Source organism: Triturus cristatus, chromosome 11 (genome assembly GCF_964204655.1).
Source record: "Triturus cristatus chromosome 11, aTriCri1.1, whole genome shotgun sequence".
Taxonomy (NCBI): Eukaryota; Metazoa; Chordata; class Amphibia; order Caudata; family Salamandridae; genus Triturus; species Triturus cristatus.
Genome location: NC_140594.1, coordinates 561487073 through 561514802, shown reverse-complemented (window position 1 = coordinate 561514802; position 27730 = coordinate 561487073). Strand labels below are relative to the sequence as shown.

The window sequence follows — 27730 nt, the reverse complement described above, 5'->3', positions numbered from 1 at the left end:
ACAGTCAACATCAGTGATTTTACGAGGTATAGGCGTCCCCCACATATTTGGTGGTCTACCGAAGATCACCTCATACGGGGATAGCCCTGTTCGAGAATGTGCTACCATTCTCATGTAAAAGAGTGCAACTGGTAAGGCTACTATCCAATCAACTCCTTTTTCTCTACATATTTTGGACAATCTAATTTTCAGAGTTTGATTATGGCGTTCCACGAGACCTGCCGCCTCGGGATGTCGGACACAGTGGAATTTCCATTGGTATCCTAATAGAAGGGAAACGTGTTTCATTAGTTCGGATGAGAACGGCTGGCCGTTATCTGAGTAGACAACACGTGGTAAACCGTACCGTGGGAAGAATTCTCGAACTAACTGTTTGGCAGTAGTCGGGGCAGTGTAATCTGAAACCGGGTATGCTTCTGTCCAACGGGAAAGAGCACAGACAACTACGAGAACATATTTGTATCCTCGACATCGTTCCATCTGGATATAATCCATCTGGAGGACTTCAAAAGCATGATCGGGAGTTTGGAATCCACCCTGTTCTACGGGGATGCTTTTACCTGGATTAAACTGACAACATATCATACAGGTACGAACTTTTTGTTTCGCTGCGGCTCGCAAGTGTTTGTTGAACCAAATGTGTTGAATGCTGTCTAGCATAGCTTTTTCTCCTAGGTGCGCTGGACTATGTATAGTGTTAATGATGACTTGGACCATTGAGTCGGGAAGAAACCATATAGATTTTTCCTTCGTCATCCATCCTTGATCTGTTTGGATCCCTCCTAATTCAGTCCATTTCTTTATTTCTTCTGGTGTAGCATGTGTCTGTATGTCAATTATATCAAGGGCGGGATCCTTAACTGTCATGCAATGTGTTGGTGTCAGGACTATTGTCTTTGTCATGTCAGTTGTGTGAGTCTGATTCTGAGCAGTCTGTTTAGCTGTTCTGTCAGCTAGGTCATTACCCTGAGAAATGACATCGGTAACTTTTGTGTGGGCTTTGCATTTCATAATCGATATTGCAGTAGGTAAATGAATCGCGTCTAATAGGGCTTGAATGAGGGGTCCGTGTTGAATGTGGGCACCGTGAGAAGTTAAATAACCTCTCTCTCGCCACAATACGCCAAAGTCATGGACGACTCCGAATGCATAACGTGAATCTGTGTATATGTTGACTTTTTTATTTGTGGCTTGAATACAGGCTTGTGTCAGAGCGATGAGCTCTGCTGCTTGAGCTGACAAAGTGTTAATACAATTTGTTTCAATGACTTCAGTGTCTGTTGTGACTGCGTAAGCGACCACTAACTCTCCTGTACTTGTTCTCATACATGACCCATCTACATACAATGTCAAGTCTGGATCTGACAAAGGGATGTCTGTCAAGTCTTGTCTGGGTTTCGTCGTGATAGTAATGACTTCGACACAATCATGTGCCAATGGATCTGTTCCGCCCACTGGTAACAGTGTGGCAGGATTTAACGTATTACAACGTCTGATTTCTATGTGTGGCTGAAACAATGTTAATTCGTAACCGGTGAGTCTTGCTATAGTCAAGTGTTGTGTTTGTGTGCGGTTCAAGAGAACCTCTACTGCGCGTGGTACTTGTACTGTCAATTGATGTCCTAACACTATGGCATCGCTTTGTCTGATTGCTAAAGCTGTTGCTGCCACTGATTTCAGGCACGCTGGAAGAGCCTGAGCTACTGGATCTAATGTACTAGAGAAATAAGCACATGGTTTGTGTGATCCTGCTTGTTCCTGAGTGAGTACTGACAAAGCAGTACCTTCGCGTTCTGTAACAAAGAGTGTAAACTGTTTACTGTAACATGGTGTTGCTAGGACAGGTGCTTGGCATAAAGCTTTCTTTAAGCTTTCAAAGGCATGTGTATGTTCTGGAGTCCAAGGGAGGACAGTCGGTGTGGCTGCCTCCTGTGTTGTCAACTGGATGAGTGGTTTTGCTAGAAATGCATATTGAGGGATCCACTGCCTACAGTATGAAGTGAGGCCTATAAAAGCCCGCACCTCCTTTTGTGTCTTGGGTGGTGGCATGTTAGCAATTAACTGGATGCGATCGGGTGTAAGCTGCCTTCCCTCCTTGGACAGCGAGTGCCCAAGGTAAACAACTCGCGGGACACAGAATTGCAGCTTAGAAGGGGACACCTTGTGCCCCTTGTCGGCCAGAAATTTTAAAACCGTCAGTGACGCTTTTTCACATTCACGTTCGCTTCGGGCGGTGATCAGCAGATCATCGACATATTGAAGCAAGGCAGTGTTAACTGGCATGTGGATACTGTCAAGTTCTCGTTTCAGTGCTTGGCTATAGATGCTGGGGCTTTCTGTAAATCCTTGAGGTGCGCGTGTGAATTTAAAACTTCGTCCATTTAAACTAAAACCGAAAAGATATTGACTTTCCGGATCAATTGGGACACTAAAGAAAGCATTCTTGAGATCAATTACAGTGAAAAACGTTGCTTCTGAGTCAATAGCTGTGAGTAATGAGGAGATATCTGGGACCACAGGGTATTGTGGTACAATACATTTATTTAATTCGCGCAGATCAATAACTAATCGATATACTGGTGGAGCTTTTGGATCCGTTCTTTTGAGGATCGGAATTATCGGGGAATTACATACATTGGAGTCAGTTTCCACAACCACTCCTTGGGCAATAAGCTCGTCAATGATTTGCAGTAAAGCCACTACAGCATCTGGAGGTAACTTGTATTGTCGCATTCGTGGTAGTACTATTCCTGTTTTCAGTGTGACTCGATATGGTGTAATGTTCATGCAACCAACATCAGTGGGGCCTTGTGCCCATAACTGTGTAGGTAAATTCTGCAGTCGGTGATCCATGTCTCTGGATACGTAGTGACCTTTAAAGTCACGTAAAAATAGTCGTACTCCTTCCGGAGAGCAACATATTATGGCTCCTAGAGCTTTCAATGTTTTTATACCTAACAAGTTTTCTGGACATGATTTAGTAAGCAATAAATCTGTAGTACGTGTTAATGGACCGACTGTAAGTGGAAGAGGTTGTGTTACGTCGTTTATTATCGGTTTTCCTGAGAATCCAAGGGAAATATTTTGTGAGCCTGAGAGGGGTGCCCCTGGAACTTCACTGCGTCTTATAGTTGTTCTGCTTGCCCCTGTATCAAGTAAAAACTTTCTGTCTTCCCCTAATAGTTCACTATGTACATAAGGTCCCTCTTGGTCTACAGGAACCTCTATAAGGGGTAAGCCAACTTCCCTCTCTAGGCTATCTCATGAGTATCGCTGATAATCGGGATAATCTGTTTGTGCATACTGATACATTTGTTGTGTTGTTGCTTGAGTTGCAGCAATAGGCTGCGCTTGTGATGGTGCTACGATCTGTTGTGGAGCTGACTGTTGCGGGGCTAATTGTTGCGGAGCTAACCTAGGTTGTGCATTCTGAGGGATTTGTTGTTGATTCTGATCCTGTCTAGGTGGACGTGGTCTCTCATGCGTTCTACCTGTGGCAATATTATGTTTCAGGACTGGACAATCGTGTATATAATGACCTAGTTGTTTACAATAGTTGCATGTCCCTTTCGCAGGACTTGCGGGATCACCCTTTTGATGATTATCGGCTGGAACTGATTGTGCAACAAGCATTTTCATTTTCGTATCTTTCATACGTCTTTGTTCGTGTTCTTGTTCTTCTCTAATTCTATTGTGGTGATATTGTAACATCTGTAGCATCTGTGATGGGGTATTACCTTGCCAGGTACTTTCGAATTTCAATACTCTATTCTTGACTTGTAGCAGAGAATTTTCAACTAATTTTGTCACAAACAGATGTGGATATGACTCACTACTGGCTTTTATGCCACTATTTATACTCAAACATTTTTCAAATCGGGAATAGAAATCACTAGTGTCTTCATCTGATTTTTGTTTACAGGCTGAGATTGCACCCCAGTCTTCCTTTTTCGTAGTTAATAAACGTGGCAGTACCTGTATTAATAATCCTGCTAGTGCTGTAGTCTTTTCCCCAAGCCCTGCTCCTGCAGCTCGGGCCTTTTCTTCGTTTTCTAACGCTGTCCAATCTATCTTTTGGTCTCCCACCTCCCATTCTTTTTCTTTGAGTTTCTCATAAACACCGGCGGGTAATAGGACCTTTAATATTTTCATAATATCGGGGTAGGTATACTCTCCCATGAGTAACATGTCTTTTATCTCACGGTGGAAACCTGCTGGGTCCTTGTCATGGCTGGGTACTACTTTCTTCATTTCTAATAATTCCAGTTTAGTTATAGGCGTGTACACAAACACGCGTGTGAAATTATCACCGGCACCTCTAATTGGGTGTACTTCGCGTAACGGGTTCTGTCGATCTATGTGATACATTTTTCTTCCCATGATGGGAACTGGAACGTGTTCTGGGCATACGAAATTTAAATATTGGTTTCGGGATTCTAGAATTTCCTTAATCAAATCAGTACCTGACCCTCTCCATATATTCGTGAGTAGTTCTGTCAATATGTCAGGTAAGGGTCCTGGATCGGAGTGTTGGCCTTTATATAATATAAGGAGGTGTTGAATCATGTATATACTAGCTAAACGCTGTTCATATGGGTCTAGATTCAGAAACGTGTGTGCAAGTACATCATCATTGTATTCGCCGGGACTGTCAGCCCATTGTACTGCTGACCTGGCTAATTCTTGTTCGTCCATGGAATCAAGCACGTGGTATCCCCTTCGATCTCGGAGTAATTTATCAGTGGCTTGGAATAAGTGTTCAGGGGATTTTGTATTTAGCATAGGGTTTGGAAGATGTCTATTACATTCTGGACGTATTGGACGTATTGGGTCGTTAAAACCTCTGGTATTATTATGGGGTCTTCCTCTACCTACATAAGCTATTGTATCTAATTGGTCTGATTCTTGCTCCTCCTCCTCTCGGTTTAGGTCAGCGGCGTCTATCTCTAATCTTTCTTCGTGTATTCGTTCTACTTCTTTGCGGATCTTTCGGTACATAGCTACTATACATAACTGTTTATCATGTCTCCCTTCTGATATATTCTGGCCCCAAGTGACAAGTTTTTGCATTTCTTCCGGATTTACCCCAGGCCGGTCTTGATTTCTGATTACACAGTTTATGAGGAAACGTAACAGTTGTCCCTGTACCTCCGCTTTCTGGTACTCCATGGCTCTGCTAATACTTTCAGGACCTCGTCCTGACTGGACAAAATGATATATATTTTCTAAATGTGTAGCCATTCCTGGTAGCTTCGTTAAATATATTGCGGCTCGTCGAATACGTAATGATGACAGCAGCATTTCGTCCCGTTTACCGGGTACAGGATCATATCTACAATCTACTAGGAGTTCCTTAAGCATGTCGGGAGTTGCTAGTTTGGGCGTACGTTGGTGTGCTAATTCTCTAAGGGAAAATTTATTTCCTCTGGGTGGCGTAGAAAGAATGTCTGTCGTACCTCCTGTAGCACCATCTGGGGTGCTGGACGTGAAAGGATTTGTTGAAGGTGAGACAGCAACCGTCGTTGCGGGAAAAGCTGTAGAAACAGATGTGCTTGTCGGAATGTGTGTCGGAGCTTGTTGTTGTGGAGGTACAGACGGAGAGTCTTGGCGATGAGCATCATCGGCAAGCGGTCTATGTGGTGCGGTATTAGCATACTCGGGAGCTGCGTCATCTAAATAAGAGGAAAGGAAAACGTCTTCTGCGGTTCTGGGATGCCCCTTGGGATGTGCTTTTATCGGAAACAATGGAGGTGGCAAGTCTTTTGGTATTTCCGGAGTAGCCTTAGGTAACCCTTCGGCCAGAAGTGGATACATACCATTCATAAGGGCGTTTCTTTGTCTGTCTACTTGTTCTGATTTTACTCGGGTACCTTCCTCAAGTAATAGATTTTCTCGGGTTTTATTTGAATTCTCTCTACCTTTCTCTTCCTGTCTGAGTGCTTTTTCTGTACGTCTATACGATTCTTTACGCCATAATTCAATGGCATCTTTCTGTGACTGTCTGGCTTTCTTTTTCCATAATTCTTCTTCTACTCTCATGATGCAATCTGCATCCCAGGTCCCCGTTGCGGGCCATCTCTGACTCTCTGGTAATTCTTTGGTGTAGTCCGCCCATAAATCAAGAAATAATACGGCATCTAGGCCATGCTTATGATACATAAAGTACCCTGGAGTGTCCCTAGGTGGGATGGGAACAGCTTCTTCGAGTACCCCTTTTCTAGTTTTGATCTGTCTTAGTTTCGAGAAGAGCGGCATTTTTAGACCTTATTACTAGAACACACTTTATAAAAACACAATAATGAACAGTCATTCACACCACAGTATATAGAACGTATTTCAAAACATTTAACACTTAACAGTTTTACGAACAATGAGAACTAATAGAAAACTAGTTACTGACATAATACTGACACTAGATAATACTTATTTATATTTATTTATATGCAAAACATACTATATATACTGCTAAACAGTACAGATACACTGCTAAAACAGTGCAGACCGGATTTGTGTACCCAAACCCGTCTTGACCGGCACAAACTATGTGCACGTTAAATGCCTCCCCGGTAATGGTACTCACCGGGTAGCTCGGAACGGAAGGCCTCGGAACGGAATCGAAACTGGACCGGACTGGACTCGACTCGACTGGACTCGGAACCTGGCGGGTCTCTGTATACCTCGGATCTTGCTCTCTCAGCTAGGCTCTGGTCGGGATACTTCGCACTTCTCACCGCCTCGTCTGGGTGTTGATCGCAGCCTCAGTTGTCCCCGCTTGGCCGGAGGGAGATACAGGAAATCCTGCAGATACGCGTTTTTGTCCGTTCAGCTGTGGCAGGAGACCGGGCCTGCAACGCACCGCCGGCGCGTGAGATGAGAAAGTGTCCCTGTTCGGGCGCCAATTTATGTGGTAAATATTTCGTTACCGGTACTATTTTTTATGCGGTAAAGTCTATTAAGAACAACTCAGTAAAATGAGAGGCAGAATCCGTGGTATTAGAGGTTTAAAAAGGCTTTATTCCTATACAAAGGAATACAATTCGAATTGTAGGCGTTCTATTCCATCACCACGAAAGTTCAGGAAGGAAGGGCATATATTATTGACATGTAATCATTTTTATAGAAAAGGCATTACAGTGAAACAGATGTAGTAGGCGTAACAACTGATAAAACAAAATAAAATATGCATGCGTAACTAGAATAGGCGTAACTAGAAAACGTCATTATACATGATGTCACAAGTGGGTGGATCCATAAGAGAATCCTGCAATGTCAGCAGAAATATTTGGCAGAGATGCGCGCGCAGCCGCATGACGTGTGATTGACGTGCAACTAGAGGGAGAAGGGGACTTGACATTTAGCTCTACATGTGGAGACAGAAGTCTGGGGTTATGTCAACCTAATCCCAAATCATATCTAATATCCTATGTTTAAAGAACTGTGTTATCCAAAAAGAGAGGTCTCTTAGGATAGAATCTTATTCTATACTGACTATACTGACTGTTAGTGCGTGTACAAGCGTCTAAGTGTCTACACTAGATGCGAGGGGGTAGGAATATTCCATGGTAACAGGGCTATGAATTACTTGCATGAGGACAGCGAGGCCTGGCCCCTTTGCACGGTAGCTGGAGGAATGTTTACCTAAACTGCTAGACAGGAATGCATCGGATGAGGGGCGGAGGAGATAATCTTGAAGGTGAAATACAGTTTTTGGCAGGCGACGGGCTGGATCAGGCACCGTTAGCCGCGCAGGGAGTAAGACAAAGTTCATGGTCACAGATGCAGGCTCAGACTGGAGCTTTCAGAGAGAGAAGGCAGGAAAAGGCTTGATGACAGAATTCGGGCCTACTCGCCTGAATCTGTTAAAATGTGGAAAGTGAACCTCATAAAGTCGGTGGCCTTTCATACTTAGAAAAGGAATATCTGACCCATTCATGGTGGATCTGAAAGAGGACATGTTGACGGTGGACGCACATATATTTGCGTCTTCAAAACTGAAGCAGGAGGGAACATACATGTACTTATAGCATGTACATGGAGCCGTTGGGGTCTACGATAGGGGACATAACTGATCACAAAATTCATATTTCCTCAATCCAGAGGAGGTCTCCCCGGCTATCCTGACCCAAGATCCGGTGACCCCTGACCTGCCTCAAGCCTCCAGCCGACGCATGCAGCCTCACACCAGAATGTCCCTCCAACTGCAACCAGGAGCTGGTAAGAAGATCAGATCCGAAAAGGCACCCCTGCACCTGACGCCCCACTCACTTGGGTGGCCCAACCGAAGGTGCCTAACCAACCCCCAAGATCCTAACTTAACTCTCCAAGTGGTGGTCGCACTCAGAAGAGCTTCGTCCCGAGCCTGCAGTGCTTTTGGAAACCAGAGATTCCCATTGCAAGCTACAGGGAACCCGACTCCAAAACAGCACTCTGCACCTGGCCGCCCCAGTGCTGCTGAGGGTGCATCTTTTGTGCTGGCCTAAACCCCCATTTGCCTTGAGCTTAAGTCCAGGAGCTTTGCTCCCACAACCCAGTGGCCTGCTCATCAGCAGCCACCACCCGGAGGCCCCCTATCCCCCACTGGATAACATTGGGCCTCAGCACACGACCGGCCTAGTGCTGCTGAGGGTGCATCCTTAAACCTGGGGGACCCCTGCGTCTAACCCCAGAATACCAACTCCCACACTAAAGTACTTACCTGTTAACCGATAACACTATTTTCCTCCATAGGATAACATTGACTGTTTTTCTATGTAAAGTTTCTAAGTGTGGAGTTGGAAAATCTAAGAAATCCTTTAAAACTGTAACTAAATAACCAAAACGCTTTTACTTACCTGTTTACAGGAAATGTTCCAGTGCTGTATCCAGGTATACTGCACTGTGGTAGAAAAGTAATCTGAAAAGTAACTTACATGATATTCTCCTGAAAATCCTATACAAAGTATATGTACTGTATTCTGAAAAGCATTGCATTATCAGTAACACTATAGTAATCAATCAATGTACATTTACAATTTCAATTCAAACTGTTTACAAACTGCATTACTATTGTAAAATAAAGTAAGTAAAAGAATATTTTCATTCAAAAACAATTGATCTGAAGTTGTCTTTGAGTGTGTGAATTCATTTTCTGACTGAGTGTGTACTGCAAATGCTAAACACTGTTGTCTGATAAAGCCTTACTGCTCGACCACACTACCTCAAATAGAGAGTGATGTGCTATTTTACCTCTGCATACCTTTTGGGTTCCACTGGACTCTGTGCACACTGTGCCTCACTTAGGTATTGTATATACTGAGCCAGCTTCCTACACTAACCGATAAATGTGTTGTTATCCTAAGATTCCTTTCTGGGGAACTTTTCAGAAATCCAAACCAAAACAACAAAAAGAAGCCAATTTGGTCATATGTAACAGTAGTTTACCGGTTACCTTGGAAAAAGTCCAGGGGTATAGAAAAACAGTACTCTGACACCAATTTCATTATTACACATTTGAACTGCAACAGTTTGCTAATTGCACCATATTCTTACATTACTTACACCTGAATTTTACTAGCGGACTTTGTATGGTACAAGATTTGTTTTTCCTGGGATACATCTGGATAGGTGTTTGGAAGATTTTTAATGCAAGTGATACATCTGAACCCCAACAGTTGATTTAAAGGTGTAGATTTTTACATTCCAGTGATCATATTTGTGGGCTGACTTACACCTTGGTCTCTGAAAGTAGCCAATACTCTTATTGATGCAAGTGTCTTTTACAAATTAAACTCCATTACTGTTGCTGCAGGTAGGTTGGCTTTTTCTGTCACTTCCATGAGTTTGCTTTTTTGAGGGCATGCAGTATATGGGATGTATATAGTACTGCAGGCACCCTTGGAGGTCTCGAATAATTAATCATCATGATTACATTATTGTTGGTGTAGTAATTCCAATTAATTTCATGTACCTTTTGATTATTGTATTTTTATAATTAGTGATTATATAGTTAATATTTGCTGCATTTTTGAGCTAGAGTGATTATGAAATTTAAGAATTCGTGAACAATATCAGAACAAAACGTTTCTGGTCTGACAGCGATCAGATAACACATTTTGTTATTTGAGACATGATAATTATTGTCTGATATATTCAGAATTGGTTTAAGTTAACATTAGTAAGGTTTTTTTATTTGCTTTTATTTTTATTATGCTTTCCATTCTTAAGACCACAAATATCAGAAGTGTCAGTGTGTTATTTAGATCTTTTTGTCTTTGCAGGATCCAGGAAGAACGTGATGAACGTTATAAAACGAAAGGTAGAACGAGTCGATTCGAGCCACCACCATCTGACCCAGATGGTCCGAGACGTTCAGGTATGCAGTCTTTTTTTATCCAGGCTTGGTGCCTGAAACAGTTGATGATTTCAAGGAAGTTGTGGTGTCCTTGCAGGCACGTATTACATCAAACTATGAACTACCATTTTAAAATCTAATTTGGAAGTAGCTCATCATGAATCTGACATGTAAATAGACACTGGCTCCTGGTAGGGTGTATATAGGCACACATCTACAATTTACCTTATGTCCTGGCCCGCCTAAATGTTTCTGCGAATAATCCATCTGTGTAATGCATAAAAAGTCAAATGGTCTTACTTTCATACAACTGGCTGTTTTCTAGTTTAACACCTGGTAACTGACTTACTCTTGCATGTGTATGCCCTTCAGTCCTAAAAACAAAACGTCCTTGTCTCTGCCCACTCAAACTCCCACCTTCACTCAAAACTCCTAACCAGCTTCATTTTCCCTTTCTCCACTCATGAAGGATATACATATCTCCCTCTGACAGGTTGCTAGAGCAATTAACTTTTGTGTTTCTATCGAGAAACCTAAAATTAGCACTTTTATTGTTGTCACTTCTGATCTACATCTGGTGTCTAGATTTTAATGCCTGTTACCTCAAGGAAAACACAGTTGTTTTTATCATGTTCTGGCTGTCTTTATTCATTTTGCATCAGACTTTATACATGTTGGAATTTCCTGTCAACAAACTACTCACCCATGTTTCAAACCCAAGCTAGGCACTCCAAAGCCACCATTGCAAAGAGGCAGAAGAGATCTTTTTCAGGCTGGTGCTTTACATTCTTAATTTGGAGAACATTTAGAGGTTTCTTCATCTCTCAGGGCAATAATGGCGTCTGACACAGCAACAGTTGAGGAGAGAAACAGAATATATATCCAAACTAGAGCATTCTCTCTGGACTGTAAACGGAAATTAAAAAGACCATGTCTGTTTCACCAGAATTCTTCTCGGCATCCTGTAGACCTTTTATCGGTTTCTGGAGTGGACACAATAAATGTTGTTCTACGGTACTCGCTGTTGGATGGGACCCAGCTTTGAAACTATACCAGCTCCAGGTTTCCTTCTGCTGGGCCTACCTATTGGACTCCACTCACTGTATTTCCACAGTTCTCATGCAACAATGTAAGGTTGCTTTAATTTCTATTTTCTACTGACCAACTTCAGTGCTAAATTTAAGCTCCTTAACTTTTTTTTGGAAGAGATGAAGGGTTGCAGATCAAAAATGCCACTTTGGGACTAAACAGATATGACAGTAGAGTCGTTTCTATTCCATTGGAATGTTTTTTCAAACTGCTGCCAAAGGTTTGGACCTGGTGTAAAACAAAAGCAGTTAAAGTTAAATCTTTAATTTCTATGAGATCGTTTTTAGGAACACTGAGTATCCCTTCCAATTGCTCCTTTTGTTATTACTGACGTGTGCCCAAAACAAAAATAGCCGCAATTGAACAAAGTACCAGCTACATAAGACAGACTTTAAACTATGATAGGAACATTTTATACTGTGATACTGAAATTACGGCCCTCCTGACCTTCAAATGCTGACATCTGATCAACACTGGGCTCTGTTTACTTGACTCACCTTTAACATTCAGAACTGTGTTAAATGGGTAAGCATTTATTTACAGGTTAACTGAAGTTAAAGAATGGAAGTAACTAAGGTGTCCTGCATAGCATAACTTTAGTAACACATTCATTTTTAAATAAATCTGGTGACAAGCTTGCATTACAATGATAGTCTCTTCAAAATCAAAAAGTGTATTTTGTTTACATGCAGAAGCATTTCACCTTATTACATCAAAATATATGCGGGTAATGAAGTATTTAAAAACAAAAAAAATAAGTTTCAAACAGGAATTTAGAAACATCCATGGCTTCCTCCACCCTGACAACAATGCATATAGAGAACCAAGAGGTAATTCAGTTATGTGCACTCTCTGGGTGGCCTGGGTTACTATTCTACATGGACAACATTATAGTTTATTAAATCAAGCACAAGAGAAAGTTTTCTATAGCGCACATCCTGAAGCTGTGTATTTCTAGGTCCTCTTAAATGTGATAATGAAGAAAAAGGATGAAAAGTGAAATAAAATAATTGCCTGGGATCACACAGTCTGGTCAAGTGGGGAAGCCAGGATTGATCTAGGTTTTCTAGTTTCACATTGTGTAATTCAGCCACTATATGTTCATGCTTCGTGTCCCGTATGCCCACCTTACATACCTTCCTACTCCTGACTGTTACCCTGCGGCCCCCGGTCACACTACAGGCCAAACCTTTTGGCCTTTGGGAAAATGTTTGCTTGTACGCATGATCTATCTCACACTTACTCACTTACATAAAGCAAACTTGACCTCCTGTGATCAGAAAGCAGGTTAGAGGGCTAAAAGTGTAGAAGCAACTGCAGTGAGTAACTTTTTGTATTTAAAGCTTCAACATAAATTTATACTTTTTTCTGTAGGGGATGCTCCCTCAAGAAGGAACAGACCATCTGGTGGTAAAAGCTTTTACTTATTTTTGTACTTATCACGCAATGTTTAGGCTGTTAGCTGGATAGTAATTTTGTGGATAAACATTTGTTTCCTTCTTGTCCTAGTACTTGATGACTATGCACCAGGTTCGCATGATGTGGGAGATCCGAGCACAACAAATCTTTACCTCGGAAACATCAATCCACAGGTAGCTTTGGATTTAATTAAATTAAGAACAAATTTCTTTGGTTAACGATTGTTTGTCGAGCCGTCCAGCATTAAAAGCGTGTTGGGTTATTACTGCTGTGTGAAATCCTAGTGGTCTTCATTTTTTTTCATTGCTGTATGCTTGTGCCATATATTGTATCAGGCAATATGTTGCATCTGGATTAATTTGTAGTGTACATTCAAGTAATGCTACGTAAAATGGAGCAATTAACTGCATATTCTTCATCATGGAACTGCTTTTTGATGGTCATCAAAGGTACAATATATGTGCATATGTGTGAGAACCTGGAACACAACATATTCAGAAATGTTTAATGTTATCCTGTCAGCCAAGCAAAACGAAAACAAGGCAAATGGCAACCATTCTTAACTTTTATTATTTTGGGAAATTAACGTATGGCATGGATATTTGACTGAAACACTATTTAGAAAACATTGTATTAAATAAAAAAGAAGCAGGTGTTTTGATTTAACGTCAATCAAACTTGAAGTGCAAAAACAGCTCGCTACTCTAAAGAACACTTGTCATCCTATAAATTGCTCACGCTGCAAAAGGCAAACCTTACTTGTCTGTACTAGTTATATTGTAGCTTCATCTTTATTGTCGATTCAACTTTACTGAACTTCCGAGGCACGGAACAGTGTTTGAAACTGAGCTCTTATTACACTTCAGCATAAAACTAAAAAGTCTAAAGATGGCAGGAAATGAAAGAATGTGGGGTAAGGTTGATTGTAACATGCTTCTGATTAAACTTGCCAGTTAGTTGTTTTTCATAATAAGTCTTAACAGTTCTGCATTCCAGCTGTTCTACAAGCCAATGTAAACTATATAAGAATTTAGTGGACATCCAGCTGCAAAATAATTGTTGCCAATAGGTAAAATTTTTTGGTGCATTCCTTACTGATCATGAAATAGAAGTTTGTAATGAATAGAGATTCAATTGAGGAGCAAATGTTCCTATTTTCCAACCCTTTAATGTTTTCTCTTTGCTTTAGCCTATTGTACATCATTGCCACCTTTTTAAACACAGCTCTGTGGCTTTGAAATGGAATCCCCTGTAGCTCTGTTTTCACATCGTATTAAATCTAAAACCAAAGACTTAGCATTATTGTGTGATCAAAAAAGTTACATTTTTTCGTGGTCAAGGAGGAAATTGATTCTATAGATGTAAAGGTAACCGTTACTGGACTAGTGCAAGTAAAATACATATTTTAAAATAAACAGTCTGGTTTTGAAAGATCCTTTTTTAGGTTTCGCCTGTGCTGTGCTTACGCAATCTCTTGTTTAAATAAAAATAAAAAAAATAAATAATTTGTAAAAAATTGTTAGGGGCTTAGAACCCACTCATTACTTAATATTGCTTGCTATTGGCTGGCTCCCATGTCATCTTAGTTACCATTTGATGGCTCCCATGTAGTTCCCATATCACGTTTGTCTCCTTGCTTCCTAATGGTCAGCATCTCTTCATTGCCTCCTTCTTCAAGTCTTTTTCCTGGTCTTAGTCGTGCTGTAGGGCCTGAACCAAATACTGCTGTACTGTTGTGTGTCCCGCTGCACATTTATAGGTGTTAAGTCCTCGTGGGAGTACAGAGTGCCCGCAGACTTATGTAGTTGGATGTTGGCTTACCAGGCACAATGGTTCTTATTGCTCACACCAAAGGACTGACACTTATTTGTACAATAAGTCAATGTCAAATTCAGTAAACATGCATGACTGAAATGCTGGCTAAACATGGTTCAAGCCCGCTTCCTACCTGGGAATCAAGCTCCCATGTGTCTCCAGATGACACTCCTCAGATGTTAGAATGTCCTGCTGCGACTCTAGCCAAAGCACAAGGTAAACTTCTGATTTGGTAAATAATTATCTCTGTGTTGTCAAAGTAAAAAAAAAAATACTTCATTACCAAGAAATACATTCGTACAGAAATCTTGCATATTTTCCAATTCATTAGTGTAAATAACTTAAAATCTCATACAATCAGTATTACACTACTACTATTAACAGATATACAAGTTCGACCAATAAGTAGCTTTGGTTTTTTAATGGATATAGCAATATAAACATTTAATTCTCTCACACTAAAACGCTATAAAAAGTCAACCTCACAAAATCACACATCCATTAAAAAACATTTTACTCAATAAAAACAAAGTGAAATATGTATAGCAGCTTGTCACACCCACAAGAACACTAAGGGGAGGAAAGCCTAATTTGAGATGTTATAACTTTGACCAAATATTGGCCAGTAGCAATGGCTACATCCTGATAACTAAGGCCACATATCAAATTTAGACCCATTTCTCTTGACCGTATCCCATACTTTTTAAAGACAGGTCAGCAAATCTTCTTCCTTTCCTTGAGAAGAAATATGCAGTCCATCAATAAGTGACTCACTGAGTATATCCTTCCTCACAAAGGCATTGACCATGATTCTCTGCTATTCCTGTTTTTAGCCCTGGTAAATGCCAACCGGAGCAGCAGGATTTCATATCTTCAAAACATATCTGGAATTTTCTACAAATACGGAAAAGGGTCAATACTCTCCTGTGAAGCTAGGGAAGGAATAGCTGTACTCTTACCTTTAAGATACTGAAGGTCCTCCCTCCAACTGGTTTCATTAGCACATTGCCTGAGGGTGCCCTTTATTTGGCTGATTTGCACAGTTTGTATGTCTGGAACTACCCGTTGCTTCAACATTATTATCATAGGATTCCTCTTTCTGGAGAGAACTGACAATATCTCTGTTATTATTAGTGCAGACAGTTTATCGACAGGAGTCCCATTTTTAATTGGAATATAAAAACTAGGCTTGGGCGCCTGCCAGAGTACTCCGGATCTCAGCTCCCACCTTACAGGTCGAAAAATCTCATTTTTAAGTAGATCAAGGAGCAACTTCAAAGACCTACCTTCTAGGCCTTCCCTCGAGACCCGTCTATCCATTGCCAGGACCTCTGCTCCGTAAATAGCCTGGGGATTAATTTGACCTGAATATCTTTACTTAATGGTTCAAAGGTATAGCGTATGATATTTACGATAAAGTTTCAGGCCATTCACTTCTGCTGATGTTACAAGTGTCCGGGAAGCCATATGCTTGTTCCATCTCAAATCATCGGAAAAGATCATACCCAGATACTTATACTCTCTGGCCTGCTCCAGCTGCACCTCACCTAAAAACCACGTGAATTTATTTTTCTTTCTAGAGAAAAACAGTGCGTTTGTCCTGTCAAAATTTATTGTTAATTTGTTTTAAGACATTAAAAATTCAGGGCATTTCATTTCCATTGGAGCCCTATATGCGTACGGTCAAATTACCACCAAATCTGTCATATAAGGCAAGTAATGTGCCTACCCCCTATCTTTTGGAAAATAACTATGTGCACCACTCAATGTCACGGGGAGATTCACAGTGAACAAACTAAACAGCAGGAGTGCCCACACACCCCCCTGCCTTAAGCCGTACACAACTGGAATTGTCTTAGTCTGCCGCTCCCATCCAGGTCGACTTGGACCCAATAATCTCCATTAAGCTTCAATACAAGATCTAACAAGTCTCCAGAAGTATTCCACTGCTGAAGTTTGCACCACAGTGTACCTCTGTCCACCCTGTCGAAAGCCGCTCTGAGTCAACTAAGCAGCAGCAAAAGCCACCAACTGATTCCATTGACTTCCTTGCTACTCCCCACAGCGCGGAAAAATGGACCATCGTTGAGTGCTTTGGTCTGAAGCCTCCTCGCTCCTCGGGGATCAGTCCAGTGTCAAAAGCCCAGGCAGCCAGATGATTTAATAATGTTTGTGCAAAGAGTTTGGATGGAATGTCGAGAAGGGAAATTAGACGATAATTAGAGGACTGATCCTTTTTTGCCTTTTTTGTGAATGGGCTTCTCTATGGCTCCTTTCCGGAGTCTGGGAGGATGCCTGTGTGAGTTACCCACTGAAAGAACCCACTCAAAATGTCTCCCCATTTTCTGGGGTCTTTCTTAAATAACATAGATTGTAACCCATCAGGACCACCAGCCCTAGAGACTTTCATATTACTAATTATTTCAGACTCCACTTCTGACGTTCGGGTACCTGTCAATCACTCTTGCCTCCTTTTCAGAGCTGGCCCGGTCCACAAACAAATTCTCAGAGTTTCCCCCACTGTATAGCTAGTAGATGAAAGTTTACTGGTCATCTTCACTTATCTGGGCCTCTGGGGACGATTGAGAGGGGAGAGTTATAGAGTTCACTAGTCACCAAAAACGCTTACTGTTGTTATCAGCAATGGCAGCTAGCATTAACTCCAACTTACTCTATAAAACTCTTATTTTTTTTTATGAGCACATACATTTCGGTAGGCAATTTTCGAGGCCACAATGACTGTTCTTAGGCAGGTATCACCTGGATTTGACTTAAACTGCTGACTATTCCTATTTACCACTCTTCAACTCTCCTGGCAATCATCATCATCAAATCAGCTGCTTCCTTTGCCTCTTGTACCACTTGTTTGGTGAGGTCCCCCTTTGCTTTCTTAAAGTGGGCTACTAGTTGCCTTATTAACCTTCCATACCAGTCCAATGCATCCCGACCTACTTCAAGGTCCAAATGCTCAAAATAAATTGGAGAAGGAGGCTGCAGTGCATCTTCAGTAATCAAAACATGCATTCACTTGTGATAAACTACCTCCTAGGGCAAAGAGACATTTTGATCAGGCAGGAAATCATCTTAAACTCCAAACTGAGGGCAAGATTGTCACTAAGCCCCATGTCAAGAACTCCAAAGTTTTTCACCCTATGGAATTGGTGCATTGAGACCAGCACACAATCAATGAGCAGATGGCTATTACCATATTTAAAGGTTCTCGCGGCGGGAATATCATCATTGCACCGTCCATTCAGGTTGATCAGATTCAATTGAACTAAACAGGAGAGCACCTTTGCCTCCCCTTCCCTGGTACTTTCCAAGAAAGTGCAGTAGGGAAAGTTTGATGCAAGTCACAGTTCTTTCATAGCCATATCCAACTCTTTAAAAGCTGATCTTTCATTGAAATCCCCCTACTAACAAAGCGTCTGGACAGTCACAAGACCACTTTTTCGCATCATTGACCAAATTCGAGTTCGCTCTCGGGCAGGGGGCGTGTTGGAGGAACATACACGTTGAGACAAATCATTTGTTTTAACCCCTCAACATTCGTAAACAAATCAATTTGATACCTTCCTCCCACATCAGACAGAGACCAAAATTAACAATCCTACCGCAGCTCTTCCTCCTTCCGAAGCCCTGGCATTTTGGGCTATTGCAACAAACCCCTGTACTACAAGGCACTCCAACGACCATGTTTCCTGCAGGAACAGTACATGATAATTCATTAAAACCTCTCTAATTTATTTCTATAAATTATTTAATACCTTGTATGTTCCATACCAGGACACATCGTGGCAGTAGAATCCCTGCTTCGTCCTAATCCATTTCTTCAGCTCCTACACCACTCGAAGGGGTGATATGACGATCATAAATATCTTTTGAAGATTGACCCTCCCCACAGGGAGTACATGTAAGTTGTGTATGATAAGTTCTCTGTAATGGACAAGTGCATTCTCTCGCAATGTATTAACCGTACTGTAAAGTTGTAATGTGTCTTAATTGTTTGCGTTTAATGGCCGAATAAAGTACTTGTAACTTGACTTGACCCTCCCATAGTCGACTCTCATACTGTTCACTCTCTGAAGAGGGTATACGTTCAGATTGAGAACTGCTCTGTAATTCGGACAAAACAACGCCACAGCCACCTCTCTGCAAGGGTATTGGAGAGGATGAAGACCTTGGGGGTCTGGCTCCCAAGCTCTCACCCACTTCTTGCCTTGAAACCCTCCAACAGGTCTGTGAGACCTGACAACTCGAGGACCCCCAGGCCTTGACTATCACACTCTAGAGGAGGATTATGGTACGCATCACTTTCTCTGCCGACAGAGATACGGAATGGCATAGCTGTAGGGGCCAAAAGGGCCGAACTGGGATCTGAAGCAACAAGAGGTATTCGCTTCCCTAATTTTCTCACCTAATTATAATCATCCTGTGTATCACCCATAGGGCAGGTAACGCCTAAAGCCTGTTTCTGGGGGCTCAACAAGAGGGGGGCGTCAGAAACATCAGGTAAGGGAGTTTTATTCCCCCTATCCTTGGTTTCTGGTCTCCCTAAGGTATGACTTCTCCATGTTAAAAGATACATTCTCATAATCACCATTGACACTACTTGTAAGGAAAATCATATTGCTTCCCCCTCCCCACCCACCCCCACTGATCTCATTGTAACAGTCCGTTCAAGTACCCCTTCCTCTTGGCCTCAATATGCGCTCTGCCATTAAAAAGGTGAGAATTGGGTGCAAATTAGATCCAAATTAAAGCATAAAAATTGAGAATTCCTAGGACAAATCCACAAGTTTCACATGTGTTAATTCGAACAGATCCAGCAATTGCCTTGATTAGTTTCCTAAATCGGTTGCCTTAAATAGTGCTGGTAATTATGACAGTAGTCACAGAGTCAAAACTGCGATTCAGCACAGCGTATAGACAGGTAAAGGTGAACAGGGAAGAGACAGTCCCGGCAAGCACTAAGGACATTTAGAGGGTACACAAATGGTTCCCTCAGAACAGAAGCCGCACCTGCTCTTTAGAGAGACAGCCTGTGTGTCCTGGGCACCAACATTGTGAACGCCGAACGTGTCCCACCTCTCTTCGGCCAAACATTCGGTACTCTGCTCATTGAGGCTCCGCTACACCTCTTAGCGACCCGGAGGGATCCCTATATGGAAGTGGACGTAGAGTGAGGGGCGGAAGCACTGCACACTCACGGGTCCAACGCGGTCCACTGGAGCTCAGCAACGCCCCTTATGTCCCACCTTGCAGCGCTGAGGGCTGTAGGTCCCTGTATTTGGGCAGCTTGCCTCAGGGCCTTCTGTGGCACGTTGGAAACATTAATAAATACATTATTGCCCCAAAAGTGCCACAGACGTGGCAGCACTTCCCACCGAGCCCATCTTGCACACTCACTCCCCTCCAGTGCTTTAAATGGGAAAAAATAAGTGCAGGTACTCATTAATATGAGCTAGAGGCGTGGCGAGTGGGCGGGGCTAGGGGCGGGGCTTATGGCGACATATGAGGATACATAATGATTTCTATATCAGTTGCAGCAACTATGAAAAACACATGAGAAATGTGTTTATGTAAACAAACAGGTTAACTCATTACACAAAATGAGACCCAAATAGGATGACATGTGAACAGTTCCTCGTTTTGTAATATTTGCTGCTTCTTAATGCCATACTGTTATTTGTTGGTGTTTGGCACAATACTATATACACTTAAGCGTGCGTGCGTACACACACACACACACACACACACACACACACACAGACACAACCACTCAAACGCATTCTACACATTCCCTCTAAAGTCTACTGAGTGTCGTGATTCTCTCCCTTTTCTCTCACAGAAAAACAGGCACACACACACACAAGTCGACAAGCGCACAGACATAAGCAAACACTCACAAAAAGTCTCGGGTGGGAATAAAACAATTTTAAACTCCTTACCTCGCATGATTTTATAAATTGCTGCGGTCCATGTGCTACCTCCATACCTGTGTTTGTACAAATTCACACAATAGTGTGAATGTGATTAACAGCACAGGGCCAAATGGGCCCTCCAATGTCAAACACAGTGTGATGGTGAACACGGAGACATCGTGCAAATAATCCCACGCTGAATTGCGCAACAGCTGCTCTGCTCAGGACTATAGAAGCGCCTTGGCTGTCGGATAAGTTCCAACCATGACAGCCGAGTGCTCACCAGTACTAGCAGCCAGTGAGGAGAGTATCATGAGTATTGGTACTCTCCTCCGCAGTATTTAGAAGTGGTGGTACTAACAGGGATACAAATAATACGTGCTGGGACTCAGTATCTGTGAGTACCGGCCCATTTAAAACAATGCCACTGCCCTCGTCCCTACGACCAGGCTCTTCCTGTCTCTTGCTGGCTCCGTGCCTTTACATTCACATGTCCTCTCCACTTGCCTCTAATCTTTGCCCATCCTCTAAGCTTCTCTCACTAGTTCTGCTCCTCTTCCTCCCACCTTTTGCTTACTCTCCACAAGTCTTACTTTTTCTCCCTGGTTTTTCCATACTTGTCTCTTGTTCTCCCCTCCATGCTGTACTCCTCCCCTAAATTTGCCATCCGGAAAATTAAAGTTAAGAAATGCACCAGATTTATGACTTTACAGAAATGTTCCTTGGCTGCAGCTGGCATGCTTTTCTTATTAATTTCTTTATGAAAGCCTGCACACTTTGATTCCAAAAAACCTGCTGCAAAGTGGATTAAAGGCATTGGGGAGCAGGCTGAGGCTTATGCGCCGGGTGTTCTGTTTGTTTAAATGACTTATCACACCATTGCATCTCTCACCACTCCCTATCACGCCTTATATTTCTTTAAATCCTATGCGCCGAAGAATCTTCGCCTCCCTCCCTGGTTGCTGCCCTTCTGAACGATTACTGCGTTCAACTGCCCTCACACCCGATGGATCGCCAGTTGTTGAAATACATTTTAAACAATTGCCAGGATCTTACAGGAAACTGCTTTAATTGCATGTTCAGTTCCGGTTAAAGTAATGCAAAGTACGGGCTCTGCAGCCTGAGTTTTGCTGCTAATAACTCAGACTGTAAGACAGGCGTCCCTCTGTGTATGCTGAGCATATAGTGCTTTGAAATGAACTGATAACGTCTACGCGCTTTAGGTGGTGATTAATGTGGGTTACAATCACTTAAGCCAATTATCGACCTCGTAAAGATAAACACCTGACCAACACAATCACAGCATGACGCACGGCAAGCCCTTTTAGACCCCTGCAGTCTCAGGCCATTCACATGGGCGCTGCTGGAATCTCTAGCAGCGACTCTGCAAGAGGCTTGGCGCGCTTACCAGCTCTAGAGGAGATAAACAACGGGAGCCTGCAGTGCTCTATTAGGGTACCGGTACTCTCACTGGCTAATGAGAAGTGCCGGTACTGAGGGCCAGAAAATTCAGAAGTGCCGGTACTCAGTACCGGTGAGTACCGGCCCATTTAAATCACTGCTCCCCTCGAGTGTGCTTCTCCTCAGGTGCTCCTCCGGCACCCCCTCCGGCTCGTCAGCCGTCCTCACGGTGCGTTTCAGCTCGGCTCCTCCTGCCCGTCAACACGTCCTCACATTGCTTCTCAGCTCCGTCTTCACGGTGCGTCTCGGCTGCCTTGCCTCGTGTCTCACCTGCCTTGCCTCCGCCTTCACGGTGCAACTCTGTCCTAAAGATTTTACATTGTTTCATCTGCTGCTTTGTAAGCAAGACAGTTTGCTGCTACAAGTGAATAACTGTTTTTACAGGATGGAATCTTCTAAAATTTATTTTAAACAAATCCTAGGAGGCCTTGTTCTCTACAGCCAAAAACGAGTGCACTGCTGCCCCCTTAGTCCTAGTGCACTGCTGCCCCCTTAGTCTGTGTTGACCTTTTACTATGGCCTTGAACTGCTGCCTTTTCAACTCTCGGACTGGCACACAAACCTTTCATGAGGTTTCTGAAGCAAGATGGTATGGCCACTAAAGTATGCTTCTTGGTGCGTTTGGTGTGAAACTAGAGAAAGTAAGAGATGAGACCTGTGCAGCTTGACAAAGCCCACTAGAATAAATATCAAGCAACGAAGATATAAACTGAATGTGCCCGTCTTGGATCTTAACAAGCCTTTCGTTTTCAGATTACTAGCAGCATCACATTCTACCAGCCTCAAGAGAGTGACTTCAGAATTATCAGCGAGTTCATTCTGCCACAGGAATGCTAATACCACCCTTCTGTTTGTTTTACACTACTTTCTCGTGCCACTATCTTTGGGGTTGGAAGGGAGTGGGCTTTAGAGCAGCTTAAACAGGGGTAATTTGAAAAGTCCTCGAAGAAGCTGTGAATAATAAATCCATTTAGTTCAACTCTCATCACTCGTTGTTTCAACTTACCAAGCTGTGCAAAGAATGGATCATATATTTTGCTGCACCTGACTCACAACAGTGCCCCTATAAAAGCCCCAATCCTTTACTTTTGCTTACAAGCAAGGCCAACTATGCCTAAGTAGGGCTTATGTGCAGCTGGGCTGGCAGACAGACAGACACCCGAAGCTTTACCCACTAAGGGAAACATCTGTTGCCCAAATCTTTTCAAAGGGAGCTAGGGACAGACGTGAATCCTGCATTTATTGCAGCTTAGGCAGAATGTAAAAAGAAGAGTGAAGCATTAACAAAGCCAATTGGTTTTTAGGTCTCGCCTGAGCCAGCGCTTTAGCGCTGCTCTCGCAAGAGCTTTTGTAAAAGGGGGATCTGGAAGTGCAAACCAGTGCTTTCAGGCCACCAACTACAGTGCATGTGCGCCGGGCGCGCGCACCATTTGGCAGCCTGCGTGATCATTTTGCGGCCGCATTGATGTTTTCAGTGAGCCGCGCGGCCACTGAGAACATCAAAGCGGCCGCGAAATGATCACCATTTTCCACCCTCTCCCTTATCCCACTTCCTGCTTGTTGTCTGTTTGTGGCGCTGTTTTGTGTTCTGCTGTGTCGGTTTTCACTGTTGATTTGCTTCTCCGTCTACGTATGACAGTGCAAACTTTAAACAGCAGCCATCTATCAGGGCAGACAAACCTCCTCCTGTGGGGCTTGGAGAGATGCCGTAAAAGGGCTCTGCTGCGAGCTGAGCAAACACAGATTCTGAAAAGAATGTGTGCCTGAGAACATCTCCAGTGGTGGCGTGAAACTGCTCAAGTCGACATGAAGTCTCCCAACACAAGTCACCCTGTCGGCCACGTGGCTTCCTCTCTCTACATGCTGCTGCGACAAATCACGCTTTACCATCATTCAGGCATGGAGTGCTTCTTTTATTTATTTGCGTTGAACAGGCCATATCAAGCCATGGAGTTTATCTATACGCTGGCAGCAGTACTTAGTAACGCGTGTAATGTGACGTTTCCTTGATGATCTCACAGATCGGGTCCTTCGTGATTCAAAGGATAACACTCCTGTCTCTTTGGCTGGTGCTTCGCCGCCGAAAGGCGCATCAATGCCTCCCCAGGTGTCGTAAACGCTATATCAGTTCATTTACAGTTTAATTTTGCGGTACAGGGCACAAAAAGTCCGCATGTTTTGGTCGATTACGGAGGCCTTTCCAAAACAAGCATTGGCATAGCCAATAGGTCTCGCCTTTGGGACCTTAGAAGTGTTTAGCCATGCAACAATTGCATAACTAAACACTTATAAGGTCCCAAAAGCGAGACCTATTGGCTTTGCCAATGCTTGTTACTTTAAGCTATGTTGCACAGCAGCTCAACTGCTGTGCAACATGTATAAAAGCATTGGCAAAGCAAATAGATTTTGCATAGGCAAAACCTTTTGGCTTTGTTACAGCTTGTTGAGATCAGCTGTGTCCAGTGCTTAATAAACTTTTTAAAACCACAAACCTAAATTTTGGAAAAACAAAGTTTGAAGATCCACCTAGCTTTAGTGGACTTTTTTTGTATTAAAGCATTGTGTGGTAACACACTCATTTACAGACATCACATTTTCTCATTGAAAAGGTACCTAAATTTGCACAGACGCAATGCAGTTTTACTGATAAAACTATATTGCACACAAATTATAATGTGTGGAAATCTGGCTTCAGTAAATATTTATAATTTGTGCATCACAAAATAGTGTCTCGGTTTGAGGTGATCCTATTAAAATCTTTCTTTCCATCGCACTTCAGGAATACATAAAAACAAAATGTGCTTCAATTTTGGTCACCGAGGTGCTGAATGTGTTCAGTTCATTTACATATACTTATATTTTGTTGTGTTACAAAAAAGGACATACCTATAGCCTTTCCTTTTACACTCCCTATACCCGATGAATATTGTCATATAATTAATTTTATTTTCTCTGATTGCAAAATGAGAGAATTTTGTAAACCCCAATTCCCATGTTAAAGAAATAAGCAGCAGTTTGTCAGAAGACATAGCCTGACGACCAGATAAATACAGAATTTAAGGCCGTCTTTTTTTATTGCTTTGACTTTCGCATCCCACCAAAAATCGGCTCTTGTCCCACCAATGGTTGGAGATCCACAATTTGGGAAATGCTGGTCTGTTCTACAACCGGCTTATCTTGAACTTTTGTCAGTTGGCTGGGAGGGAGCTTATAACCGTGCACATCATAATAATTGTTTGCTTTTGCAGATGAATGAAGAGATGTTATGTCAAGAATTTGGGCGATTTGGTCCCTTAGCCAGTGTCAAAATTATGTGGCCAAGAACAGATGAAGAAAGAGCCAGGGAAAGAAATTGTGGCTTTGTTGCATTTATGAACAGAAAAGATGCAGAAAGAGCTTTAAAGAACTTAAATGGTAAGGTGGATATTTTCAGGTCCTGTATTGTATCATACTTTACCAGTCTGTCTTTTATGAAATAGCTGTTTAATGTTATGTTAAGTTTTATTTGCACCATTTGTGTGCATACATTCTGCACAATGGAATCGCAAAAGTGATGAAAGGAAGCCGCTCTGACGATAGCAGCTAGGCTATCACAAACTTGGTGCTACAAAGTCAGAATACACTTGCAAGTGGAAAAACAGCTTTCTTCTGAAGTATTTGTAACTGACGTTTCCCTTACGGTAGTGTGAGCTTACCTACAAGATTTAACAGTTGAGTGACTACTGAAGAAGAGAAAAAAGTACCACTTAAATTACCTTGAGCTCAGATCTCTACATTTAGCTCTCAAAACTTTCCTCCCATCTCTGGAAGTATCAACGATCATTAATATACAGACACCACCACCATGCATTACTTAACAGAAAAGGAGACACCAGGTCAAGACCTCTGTCTTCACCAGCTCGATCTGGAAGTGGGCTCTGTCCAATAGTCTGAACCTTACAGCAATACACATTCCAGGAAAATGAAATATTCAGAAAGACTTACTCAGCAAACATTAAGAAGAGTCTCATACATGGCTACTAGACGAAGTTCTAAAAGATATTTTCATTAGACCTCTTTGCAACAGCAGAAAGCAAGATATGCTGGGACTTTGTATCCAGAACAGGGAAATCTAAGGAATCCCCTTTTGATTGAATGGTTGTAGCCATTACTCTACTCTTTTCCACCAATGCCAACAGTGATACTGAAACTTCGACGGTTCCCTTCAAAAATGATACTGATAGCTCCAGACTGACACAGGCGCACTGGTGGTACCCGGACTTCCTACAAATGTCCATAAAACCAACAAGATTCTGCCATAGAGACTAGACATACTAACAGGACTCCATGGACAAATTCAGCACCTGACTCTTTGATCATTAAATTTGGCTGCAGTTTTCATTAATAATAGTTCATCTGGCAGCCATTGCAGCATACAGAAAAGTCTCTAAACCAATTATTGATTTTCAAAATTCCAGTCACCAAACAATTTTTGGAAGGACTTCGTGTTTTTTCTCTCCAAATAGACAGCCTTCTCCAATTTAGGAGCTAAATACAGTGCTTTCCAAATGTATGGGTTCACCATTCCAATCTATACACAAATCTACATTGCAGCGTTTTTCATTAAAGATCGCCTTCTTGATAGGTATTACTTCAGCTAGAGAGTAAGCAAGATGCAGGCCCGATCTGCAAGAAAACAGTACATTATTTTCCACACCAACAGTAGTAATGAAAATTCATCCGTCATTCCTCTCCAAAAATTTTTGGGGTTTTCATGCGAATTAGACTATTATTTTTCCTTCATTCTTCCCTAAACCTTCAATGGCATCAGATCGTGCACTACACTCTCTCGATGTTAAAGGGGTCCTTTGTTTTTATCTAGTCAAGACAAAATATCTGAGCATAACAACTCCTCTATTTATTAGTAATGACCCACTAATGCAAGGTATAGCCACATACAATCGCTAGCTAGGTGAATAGTTTTTTGTATCATGTTATGCAACCAATCAGCAAACAGACATTTATATAGTAAACCCAGAGTACACTACTAGAGGAATAGCGGCTACTACCACTTAGCTCAAAAAATGTGCCCATAGCTAACATGGAATGTAGCTACTTGCAAGTCACTTCACACATTCACTAATTGTAGGAAGCTGGCTCTGTATATGATATTGCCACTAGGTGGTAATACCGTGCACAGTGTCCAGGGGTTCCCCCGAAGTATACAGGACTCAATGTAAAACCCAAAGTGCTCCATTAGTGGTAGTGTGAGCGAGCAACCTTAGGCCTAACACAGAGTAGTGCCAGACATTTATTGTACAACAGTGATCAACAATGGACACATGACTTGAGGAGGAGATCCAGACCAATTTTAGAAAATTTGATTTTGTATTTACTTTATTTTAAAACCAAGATCTTTGTAATAAGGTAAGTATGATATTATCTGATAGAGACTACTAGCCTCAGATTCCTTAACGTAGAATTATCCCCAGGTGTGATACTGGACCCCGAAAACTTTCTTGCCCCAGCATCTCTGCACGCCGTGGGGCAGTACCTCTCGACTCCGCCCTGACGTCCTCCACGGGCGTGACTTCAGCGAGGTCACATAAGCCCCACCCCGACGCTCTGATGTCAGTTTCCTTCTTTTCCGCGTACCACGCGGATCCAGATCGTGTCCCTGGCCTGTTTTCAGGCCTTCTTTGCACGCTTTGCG

At 42.4% G+C, this 27730-nt stretch overlaps 1 protein-coding gene across 1 annotated transcript in view; it reads left to right on the top strand.

Moving 5' to 3' along the window:
• Positions 1-27730, top strand: part of U2SURP (U2 snRNP associated SURP domain containing) — a 776636-nt gene that overhangs the window by 194333 nt on the left and 554573 nt on the right. Inside the window, exons 7-10 of the mRNA XM_085633584.1 lie at positions 10257-10351; positions 12794-12829; positions 12929-13011; positions 25287-25452. Coding sequence (XP_085489710.1) covers positions 10257-10351; positions 12794-12829; positions 12929-13011; positions 25287-25452 — 380 coding nt within the window. The remainder of the gene's footprint in view (positions 1-10256; positions 10352-12793; positions 12830-12928; positions 13012-25286; positions 25453-27730) is intronic.